Source organism: Anguilla anguilla, chromosome 19 (assembly GCF_013347855.1).
Source record: "Anguilla anguilla isolate fAngAng1 chromosome 19, fAngAng1.pri, whole genome shotgun sequence".
Taxonomy (NCBI): Eukaryota; Metazoa; Chordata; class Actinopteri; order Anguilliformes; family Anguillidae; genus Anguilla; species Anguilla anguilla.
This window is the reverse complement of record NC_049219.1, coordinates 5,156,330-5,167,909: the sequence shown is the minus strand read 5'-3', so window position 1 is coordinate 5,167,909 and position 11,580 is coordinate 5,156,330. Positions and strand designations below refer to the sequence as shown.

Genomic DNA, 11,580 nt, shown 5'->3' with positions numbered 1-11,580 from the left:
AAGGTAATAGTTCACAAAAGTGCTGCTCACAGATTGTATAATGCTAGACATATAATATTGCTACAGTGTTGGATAAATGTACCAAATGATAAACACAGTAATATATAATGTAATGCTCAGGTATACACACCTAATACAGCCACACACATTTTCCAGCAACATCGAAACATTAGCCAGAGATATCAAAACACTGAACAAACTAAAAAAAATAAAAATACAGTATCTCTCTGGCAAAAGCGGCGATTACGGAAGTGTGTTTTTTTTCTTTAAAAGCTTGTGTTTGGTCAAGGCAGCCCGGTGGAGGCTGAAGGCAGTTCCACGACACACAAACGCAGTCGTACATTCCTCCGCGAGAACAGTTCGATGTACTGAACACCATCGCCAGTTACCGCAAGATAACAGGTTTGAACCCCTCCATTTTGCAGGTGGCATGCAAACAAGTGTCTAACGGTCACCAGGAAGAAGCCGACATAAACAAGTGCTAGTTGACGCTAGTTGCTAATAATTACGCATATATTTATGGCAAGAATGTTGCTCCCGTAACCAAGTGTAAGACAGCTGATGTGAAGAGTCGTCATGCCTTGCCGGCGTTTTGGACTTCTTGAGTTTGAGGAAACCGCCAACTTAAACTTAAACTTAAACTTAAACTTAAACGGCATTTGGTTCCAGGTGTGAAACTCTCTACTCTGCTTGGATGCGTTTGGTGTGTTTGCAATGCTGTTGGAGCTACGCTCTTTTGAAAACTGTGCTGGATAATGGCATCTTTAGTAAATGCGTGTATTTTTAAGATAGTGACCACACTGTGTTATGCCTGTGTCCTGTCATGAAAACTCTGTTATTGCAATGTTTGACAGATACCTTTCAAACCATTTTTTAAATACTATTTTTTAGTCGTTACTTGTCATCTTTATGGTAAGTGATGAGATGGTACATGGTGAAAAGAAACATGGCAAAAAAAAATGAAACTTTGGCTCTATAATTTTTTGAAAAATCCCATTGCTGCCTTTCTGCAGTTTTGATTGGCTGTTTCTGCCGTTAAGCATATAGTGATTGCAGAGAATTCTACCACCCGGGAGTTTGAGCTTAAGGTGCATGTGCTAACACGGAGACCCTAAGCCCTAGTACCGTCGAGCCCCTGTGGATGCTGGTTTTCATTCCAGTCCTTAAAGACATGTCTAGTTGTTCTGAATTAGACGTTCATGACCCTACTTTCTCAGCAAAGACGCAACTGTCAGCGGTATCGTGCGATGCTGTTGAATTAGGTGGGTGTGCCCACCGGGTGCCTGTTGTATAGAGCTGGCCTGGTATTTCCCATTGTTTTCTATAGGGAGGTGGTCGTGCTTGGGGCCCTCCTGGACATAGCATTCACCTGAGCTTTTTTTTAGTGCTTGGTGCTCTGGAAACTGTACCTGTTTTTGGAGCTGAACAAAATTCAACTCTGACTGAAAACACAGCTCATCAATCTGAGCTATAATTGCACAAGCGGACTAACCTGTGCAATTATAGCACCTCAAGAACCTCACCTGTGCAATTATAGCACCTCAACAGCCTCCGCTTTGCTCTTGGGTACCAAAAGTGTACGAAGGCGTATTACCGACACAGGGATAAAATCGCAAAAATGTGCAAAACACAACACACAAAATGTAAAGAAATAGTTAAAATAAATACGTACAAAGTGCAGTATTTTAATTAATTTCTTCAATAATAATGAGCAGGGACTGCACACAAATTGGTTACATTTAAGCGATGTCATGTTGTCTATTCAGTTATTCAATGTCCCAATTTCAGTGAAAAAATGAAAGTTGGCTATGTTGCAGGCACCGTCTCCCTGAAGTTCTTAACCCATAATTTCTATAACTACAATGGCCACAATTATTCATCCCCACCTGAAAGTCTTCATCAGCTTCATCACATGATTGTAATTAATTAACTTTGCGTGATTTTATGTGCAAAACAATTCGAGCTATTTGCATCAAAGCGTCAGACATTCAGTAGCTAAAATGCAAGCCAGAGGAGAGAGCAAGACATTCGTACCTGGCCAGTACCAAAACCTGCCTGGGGGGGTTTTGTGAAGAAAAATGGCTTAAACAGCCTGAATTTCTTTGCTGATTAGAAAAAGAACGTCAGTAGTAATTACCCCTCTCACTTATGTTCATAACTTAATTGAGTTGGATAAATGATGCTGGATTTTTACAACCATTACCCTACCGTAAATGACAATTTGAAAATTCCATGTAGACTATGTTTGTAAGACAATGTGGTAACCTGTGAATGAAGTTATGTTTATTGTTTTACAGCATTGCAAAAGTATGTATTTATCTCACATGAAATGAAACAGACCATTTAATTTCAAACAAGATTAGCCCCTCTTATACATTAAATAAATGCAAAGTTCAATAAATTAGACCATAGCTTATTTAAGCATTAAAAACAAACCCAAAACCACACAGCAAAAGCAAAAAGCGTACTATACACACCAATCAGGTGCGTGCTTCTAATAAATCCATGTGACCAGGTGGCTGTTTCTTTTACATTAATAATTTGGTATAGGACTGAATTGCACATAGCCTAAACAAATCCTCAAATAAAACAATTCTCCATTGTTAATTTTCACAGTCTGACCTCAGACTTTGCTGAATAACTGTTTATAGACCCACTCAAATACACACAAAAATGTCACGAGTAACAAGCCTGGTCCTATTTACACCTTGTCACTAAAATGTATTTTCCTCTCCTTTCCCATTAAAATAAGAGCAGTGGTCATTTTTTTATTTGGTCAAAGTGTTAACTGTCAGAAATGGTTCTGAGTGCTCACATTTGCCACCTGTTGTTGGTTGTGCAAACAACAAGCAGTTCCTTTGGAAAAACAACAAAAATATATATGTGCAAATTTGCCTCTGCTGGGAAGATCTTTCACGGTGGCAGCGCCAACTGAAGCACTGTACAACCTGGGGTACATTTGGAAAAAGAAATCTGGTTTGGTCCAGTATCAGAAGTACATATAATTACTATAGTATAAAGAAACTACAAAATGATTTCTCTTTTCAGAATAAATATGTCCTGTATGTTTACAGATTGAGACTGCCACAGGTTCAGGGGATTTGGTCAGTTTGGGTCAAATGTGCTTGTTATTTCAAGCTTTGAACCATGTTTGTACTGTATATAATTTTGGAGATAATGGGGTTTATTTAAGACAGGGGGATTCTTACAAAAAAGCCTGGATTTTAAGTGGGGTTTAAGGGGTTAAACTAATTGAAATCACTTTACTATTAAAATTAGACAAGGAAATGTATCCAATTGTAGTGAAATACAAGAAGCACTCAGAAAGCCATTTCTATATTCAAAGAATGAAAAAATGTTCTCACTCTTTATTATTGCAAAAACAGTGCAGAAGGTATTACCAGCACCCTCCTAGTATAGCTACAGTCGTGCTAATAGCCTGGTACTAATAGCCTAGCTCTATCCTTGCTGTACAGTACACACATACAGTTGAGGCTAAAAGTTTACATACACCTAGGCTAAAGATATTCAAACTCAGGTTTTCACAACTCCGCACATTTCATGTTACCATACATTTCTTTTGGCAAGTCAATTAGGGCACCTACTTTGTTCACATCAGAGGTCATTTTGAAACAATCGATTAGAGACAGATTTATTTCAGCTTTTATTCACTATATCAGAATTCCAGTGGGTCAAAAGTTTACATACACCAAGTTGACTGTCTATTTAAACAGTCTGGAAGATTCCAGAAATTGATGTAGTTACTTTTTCTAAGCTTCTGATTGGCCAATCGTCATAATTAGGAGTCAATTGGCACCTGCGGCTGTATTTAAGGGCCTAACTTTAGAACCACTGCCTTTTTGCCCTTGATACCATGGGAAAATACAAGCAACTCAGCCAAGACTTCAGAAAAAAATTGTGGACCTCCAAAAGTCCGGTTTCTCCTTAGGAGCAATATCCAAACAACTGAAGGTACCACAAGCATCTGTACAAACAATTGTATGCGAATATAAAAATCTTGGGACCACACAGACACTGCATCATTCAGGAAGGATGCACAAATTAACTCCCAGGGCTAAACAAACTTTGGTCCGAAAGGTTCAACTGAACCCCAAGACAACAACAAAGGAACTGGTGATGGAGTTGGAGGCATCAGGTACCAAAGTATCTACAGCCACCATTAAGAGTATCCTACATCGCCATGGCCTGAAAGGCTGTCACGCAAGGAAGAAGCCCCTCCTCCAAGGCCAGCAATAAAAAAACCAGAATGAAGTTTGCAGGTGATCTCCAGGACGACAACCTAGCCTTCTGGACGAGCGTTCTCTGGTCACATGAAACTAAAATTGAACTGTTTGGCCATAATGACCAGTTCTATGTATGGAGAAAAAGGGTAAGGCTTTTAATCCAAAGAATAGCATCCCAACTGTGAAGCATAGGGGTAGCAGCATCATTTTGTGGGGGTGTTTTGCTGGAAAAGGGACTGGTGCACTTCAGAAAATAGATGGCATCATGAGGAAGGAGGATTATCTATAAATACTGAAGGAACACCTCAAGACATCAGCTAGAAAGTTAAAACTTGGGCGCAACTTGGTCTTCCAGCAGTACAATGATCCTAAGCATACCTCCAACGTTGTAACAAAATGGCTTAAAGACAACAGAGTGAAAGTACTGGAGTGGCCATCACAAAGCCCTGACCTGAATCCCATAGAAAATGTGCAGACTGAACTGAAAAAGTGTGTCTGAGCAAGGAGGCCCACAAAATTGACTGAGTTACACCAGTTCTGTAAGGAGGAATGGGCAAAAATTGTATTGTGAGAAGTTTGTGGAAGGCTACCCCAAGCGTTTTATTCAAGTTAAGAAATTAAAAGGCAATGCCACCAAATACTAACAAAGCGTATGTAAACTTTTGACCCACTGAAAATCTGATATAGTACATAAAAAGCTGAAATAATTCTGTCTCTTAGCTATTATTTTTAAATGACCTCTTATGGAAATACAGTAGACACCCTAATTGACTTAACAGAGGAAATGGTTTGCTAACATGAAATGTGTGGAGTTGTGAAAAATTGAGTTTGAATGTCTTTAGCCCAGGTGTATGTAAACTTATGGCCACAACTGTGTATTTACAAATGTGAACTCAGACAATCTGACAAGTGTCAAAAGACATTCGTTTTGAAAGAGTTTAAATTTCGTATTTTTATCAAGTCTACGTGGCCAGAGGCGTGGACACACAGGTATTGAAACCATTGGGGGAATATGAACAGTTCTAAGACAGAGTAAAAGGTCATTTATTTAACCCTTATTTCGCCAAGTAGGTCAGCTGAGAAGTGAAATCACTTTTGGAGTGACGACCTTTGGAATCGCAGTGCTTATGGAATGCAGATTTTGGGGTTGACCAGGTGGGCGTACGCAGTGACCTCAGGACCTTGACTTAGCACCACTGAAAGCACAGTGCCCCCATCACTATCCTGGGTCACTGGGGTTGGTTTAGTCCAGAGGTAAGACCGCCCCCAACTGGCTCACTAATACTTCATCCAGGAGCAAAGCACCTTTCCCCAGGAGGTCTCATTCAAGTGCAAACCAAGCCAGCGCTTACTTATCTTCAGCAATTTGATATGCGAATGGTACACGATGGTACAGCTACGTAGCTTCAGCGGTTTGTCATGAGAACAGAACGAGGGCCGTACAGCTACTTAGCTTCAGAGTTTGTCATGAGAAAAAAAATTATGGAAATGAAAGATGTTTTTGGCAACCTTGACCAGTGAATGGAATTAGCTATGAATGGACTGACTGAGATAAAAAAACCCAGCATGCACAGGGCGCTCTCAGGGCCAGGAATGAGAGCCAGTGTGCTAAGCCACGGTGTGGCCCTAACCCTAACACTAATGGCAACCAATAACCACTTCTTCCATTGGCCCTAACCCTAACACTAATGGCAACCAATAACCACTTCTTCCATTGGTCGCATGTCCTGTCAACAAAGTCCTAACGTAAATCCAATTAACTGGTTTCGTTCTTCCACAGATTTTACGGGAATACTGTCATCATCAACACAAATTGCTCAAAAAGACTAATATGCATGTTTAATATATAAAATAAAATATTATATTGTTTGTTTGAGGTAGAAGCACAAAACATTTTTGCTGTTAGGAAACAAGTTTACTATAACAATAAATCTATAAATTCCTTCCAATGAGTACCGAGAAAATATAGTTCCTGCATCATTTAACTTGGCTTATGCCTGTCATTGCAGAACCTGAGCTGGTAAGAGTTCTCAAAATGTACATCAGCTTTAAAGGAAACCTCCACTGGACACAAACAGGAACTCAAATTGTAGCGTTAAGAATATCTGTCATTTGGTTCCTATTTCAAAACTGAAAACGTTTTTTTTTTGTTATCCAAGTTTCAAAAAGATCTCTATACGCAGTTGGTTTCGTGGTGAATTTGGTTGACTATATTTTGCCGAACGTTTTGTTTTCAAATCACAGCAGGTGACTTGTTTAAATCTGTTTACGCTGTTAGAGACAGTCCTCACACCTCTGGATACTGACATGGTCAAATATCCCCCCAAAAAAGGGAGCCAGAGGGCCTGCAATCCCATAGCACATTGCTCCACTGTGTTTATAAACCAAGCCCACAGTCTTTTCGCACAGAAACACCAAGTGTTAAGTAATTTGCTTTTGAAACTGGAACCAGATAAGGTATTCATCCGCCATTCTCTGAATTTTGAGTTCGTTTTTTGTGGATGTTCCTTCTGAAATCCATTCAGTTGCTCCCATGTGATTCAATACTAAATGATTTAAAAATGAGTTTGGTACTGAAAATATGGCATAACATTCCTATTGGTTTTTGTTTGTGATGTTCTTTTCTTGATTAGTAATGATTAGAAAATACTAATGTGTTTCCGATTGCATTTTTTAGATTTAAGGCAATGGCCTGGATCTGATCAACATTTTCCAATACTTTGACTCGTCAATACTAGTTTTCATTTTAATGTTCACCGGCACAGTTCTTTGAGCTCAACCACCAGTCAATTCCCCAAACTGTGTTTGAGAAAGAAAAACGCATCACTGGTGAAAGCAAATCCCAAAACTAACACCGTATGAGTGTATGAATGTGCGTGAATGTGCATGTGTACGAGTGTGTGCGTGTGTGTGCTTGGGCTTGTGTGCATGTGTATGTGTGTGTGTGTGCATGAACATGCATGTGTGTGCTTGTGTACATGTGCGTGTGTGTGGGTGTGTGCGCATGTGCGTGTGTGTGTGTGTGTGTGTATGCATGTGCGTGTGTGTGTGTGTGTGCCTGTGTGCGTGTGTGTGTGTGTGTGCCTGTGTGTGTGTGTGTGTGTGTGCGTGTGTGTGTGTGTGTATGCATGTGTGTGTGTGCGTGTGCGTCCACAAGTTTTAATGAAGCAAACACTACTGCACCACCTCTTCAGGGGCAGGGCTCAAGGGTATCAATTCTAGAACTTAGAATAATGTTTCTGTTTGTTTTTGTAGACTGAGACCAGTGCTACCCAGTCAAGAACCAGTGTTAAATTGGTCATTTGGACTCGTATTATCTCTCAGTTAATTTAACTGAACATTTAACTTCTTAAATTTAACCTTCAGGTGTCCTACTGGACTGAGTGGATGGAACTAGTTCAGATTTAAATTAATCATGAAAACGTCGTCCAACCGTCACTCCCAAAAATGGGGCACAACCTACTTAATGAGAGAAGGCGTTCATGACCCTCCCTGATGAATTATTGGCTCTTTTTGATGTGAAGCCTCCCGTTCTATTGCGCCACATCGGTGACCCGCCCCTTATGAAACTCTGAATTTGAACACTGACGTTTTGATTTTATAATTAGAATTTGAGCACGGTTAATGTCCCCCCCCCCCCCGCCCCACGCATATCCTGTTGACCCTCTGACCGCGTGCCAGCGGACGCCGCACCGGCAGTTCCGGAGAGTTCCGATGCCTTTTTTCGCGGGGGGCCGCCATATTGAACGGGAAATGCAAGCGGGAGTGTTTCCGTGAGTAACGTAAAGCGAATCACGAGCGGAACACAAAAAACCAGACCCTGGAAGACGAGCGAAAGGGGGCCCGGGGGGGGGCTGGAGTGTGGACATCAGCCCGCCAGCGGAACTCAAACTGTAGGTTCTCCAAACTCCCGACAGCGCCGCCGTTTGGTTTCTCTGGATGGCGGGGCGAACCGGTCCCTCGTTCGCGGCATCGGAGGCGCAGGCGTTGCTTTAGCGGTGACGTTCATCGCGCCGGGCCCCGAAGAGATTTCTGGCAGGATTCGTGTGGGGGACTCCGGGGATGGAAGCTCAGGTTTGGGGCAGAGGCTCAGGGGCGGGGCTCAGGGGTGGGGTGGAGGCTCAGGGGTGGGGCTCAGGGGTGGGGTACGGTGGAGGCTCAGGGGCAGGGCTCTGGGGTGGAGGCTCAGGGGCAGGGCTCAGGGGCGGGGTACAGTGGGGTGGAGGCTCAGGGGTGGGGCTCTGGGGCGGGGCTCAGGGGTGGGGTACAGTGGGGTGGAGGCTCAGGGGTGGGGCACAGTGGGGTGGGGGCTCAGGGGTGGGGCTCAGGGGTGGGGTATGGTGGGGTGGAGGTTCTGGGGCGGGGCTCAGGGGTGGGGTATGGTGGGGTGGAGGCTCAGGGGTGGGGCACAGTGGGGTGGGGGCTCAGGGGTGGGATGGAGGTTCTGGGGCGGGGCTCAGGGGTGGGGTATGGTGGGGGCTCAGGGGCAGGGCTAAATGTTGGTCTCCCGCTGCATTGCGGTGGCGTCCTCCTGGTGGCCGGCGCTGGTGCACAGGGTCTCCGAGGCCTCCTCGTCTGGGTCGGGCTCCGCTTCGGCCACGGCCTCCACCTTCCCATCCGACTCCATCTGTTTCAGCTTCTCCGCCTCTTTCCTCTCCTTCTCCAGCAGCCTGTAGTTGATGGCGTTTCCAATGAAAAGCCAGATGCTGGCTAAGATCACAACTGCCCCACAGCAGAAGTACATGTACTTGTAATTCTTCGTTATGTCCACCAGTTTACCTGAAAGTACACAAAACAAGCAGTTATTCTACAGTTTCTACACAGAAAGTTATTAATCTGTGGAATAGTTTATTGTGTCATGTAGGGGGCGACATAGCTCAGGAGGTAAGACCGATTGTCTGGCAGTCGGAGGGTTGCCGGTTCAAACCCCGCCCTGGGCGTGTCGAAGTGTCCTTGAGCAAGACACTTAACCCCTAACCCCTAACTGCTCTGGCGAATGAGAGGCATCAATTGTAAAGCGCTTTGGATAAAAGCGCTATATAAATGCAGTCCATTTACCATTTACCATTAGTAGAGGCAGATACCCTTGGTGTGTAAAAGTCCAGGTTTAACACAGTGTATTTTTAATTCATAATGTATTCTTATTTTGTCCTAATTTAAAGCTCTTTTTAAGAACACAAGAACATAAAACTACATGAGGAGAATAGGCAATTCAGCCCATACAGAACATAAGACCATAAAATACATAATGAGGAGAACAGGCCATTTGGCCAATCTAAAACATCATAATACACATTGAGGAGAACAGGCCAATCAGCCCATCTGAGCATAACATAAAAATACCTATTGAGGAGAACAGGCCATTTGGCCCATCTGAGCCTGGGCTTGAAAACCCTCAGGGTTTCTGCCTCTATTAGGAGCCCTGGCGAGCTGTTGCAAGCATTGATGCTTCCATATTTTAAAAAAAATCCTGATAAGTGCATAATTTACCCTCAATTTTCACCGACGCCCTCTTGTTCTACTGACAGAAAAACAACATATATTGTCCTATACGTAAATGTTTTGTAGTTCACTTTAATTTATTTTATAGATTTAAAAACCTTTTGTTTTAATTCTTAATTTTATTTTGACCTTTATTTAGAGCGATAGTTCACTTTATGGAGTTATTCAAAATTGTTACTTCAGTTATAATGCATGTTTTTGATTGGACCATGTAGTTCTTATGTGTTGAAAGATGCACACAAGTTATTTTTGTCTAACTGCCAGCTTCACAATGGCCTGCATAGCGGAAATCGCCTCCAGAGGTTGTACATGTTTACTGTAACATACTGTAAGATACTGTAATAGACAGTACTGTACTGTATATTAACTATTTTATAAAGTCTAAAACCAAGGATGTCAAATTCTTTCTGAGGTGATTAACACCATTTCCGGGGTCAGCTGCCTCAAAGCAAGGACTAAGGAAATGTGTAGTGCTCGGTAAGTAAGCACTGACTGACAACACTAGCATCAAAGATGAGAGAGTAAGGCGGATACACAGATTTCCGTGTTTCAGAAATGTTCAGAAGATTTGGTGCATGCTGGGTTGTCAATCAGACTAAAAAGCTTTGGCTATCCTGCATGCGCTTATCAATAACCTCACAATGAGCACCAGTGAGCTCTGAAACATTCTCTAATCCATGTATCTGAGGAACTCTTTCATCCTTGCAGAGTTGAAATTGTCAAAAAAGAAAAGAAAAAAAAAGACAAACGGGTGTAACAAATCCGGTCCGGTTCGTTAGAATACGGCTTGGCCCCGCCCCCCCCGTCCCCGTACCTGCCAGCGGGGGCCCGAAAAGCACGGGGCAGCACTCTATGATGGTGACCAGCCCCACGGCGCTGGAGAACCTCTGCGCCCCCACCAGGTCCATGAGGGTCTCGAAGAGGACGGAGCTGACCATGCCGAAGGCGAAGCCGAAGAACAGGGCGTAGACCACCAGCCCCGAGTACCCCTCCACCAGCGGGCACATGATGTGGCAGACGCCGTTGTAGAGCACGGCGAAGCTGAAGAAGTACTGGATCCGGGGCCGGACCCAGCGGGAGTTGGCCAGCAGGCCCATGGTGGGCCGGGCGAACATGTCCACGAAGGCCAGGATGGAGAGCAGGAAGGCGGCGGAGTACTCGTCCACGCCCATGTCCTTGGCGTAGGCGGCGAGGAACACGATGGGGGCGAAGAACCCCAGGAACATGATGCAGTTCCCCGACAGGTAGATGAGGAACCCGCGGTGCTTGAAGAGCGACAGGTCCAGGTACTTGTTGACGGTCTCGAAGGCCGTCGCCCGGCCCTTCCTCTTCAGGGACGAAACGGGGGGGGGCGGGGCCTCCGGCGCCTTCCGGCCGGGGGCCGGGCCCAGGGGGCGCATCAGCGACCCCGCCACGCAGCAGTTGAGCAGCAGGCCCCCCAGGATGAGGAAGCTGCCCCGCCAGCCGAAGGTGTTGAAGAGGTACTGGTTGAGCGGCGCGAGGGTGCTCAGGAACACGGGGCTTCCCGCCATGGCCAGCCCGTTGGCGATGGGCCTCTTCTTGAAGAAGTACTTCCCGATCATCGTCAGGGCGGGTTGGAGGTTAAAGGCCAGGCCCAAACCTGGAAAGGGGGGTAACGACAGAACGCATTGCGCAGTGCCTAACTGAAACCTGGAACTTTTCATCGCCTTCAAGTTGTCTAAATGACCGAAACAAGTGCTGACTAGGCGAAATTTATTAATTTTTGATTTCACCCTAATTTGAATTTACAGTATTATTTTTTTTTATGAGAGTATCTGTCCCATGTATGCCACGCCCAAGGATGGCCAGCATT

At 44.2% G+C, this 11,580-nt stretch overlaps 1 protein-coding gene across 2 annotated transcripts in view; it reads right to left on the bottom strand.

Annotated features, from left to right (window-relative positions):
- Positions 1-8,696: 8,696 nt before the first annotated feature.
- The window catches only part of LOC118218727 (monocarboxylate transporter 2-like), a 29,432-nt gene continuing 26,548 nt past the window's right edge, over positions 8,697-11,580 (bottom strand). For both annotated transcript variants that reach the window (XM_035401362.1, XM_035401363.1), the window contains 2 exons: positions 10,561-11,367; positions 8,697-9,023 (listed from right to left, as the gene is read on the bottom strand). In XM_035401362.1, coding sequence (XP_035257253.1) covers positions 8,737-9,023; positions 10,561-11,367 — 1,094 coding nt within the window. In that variant the 3' untranslated portion in view covers positions 8,697-8,736. The remainder of the gene's footprint in view (positions 9,024-10,560; positions 11,368-11,580) is intronic.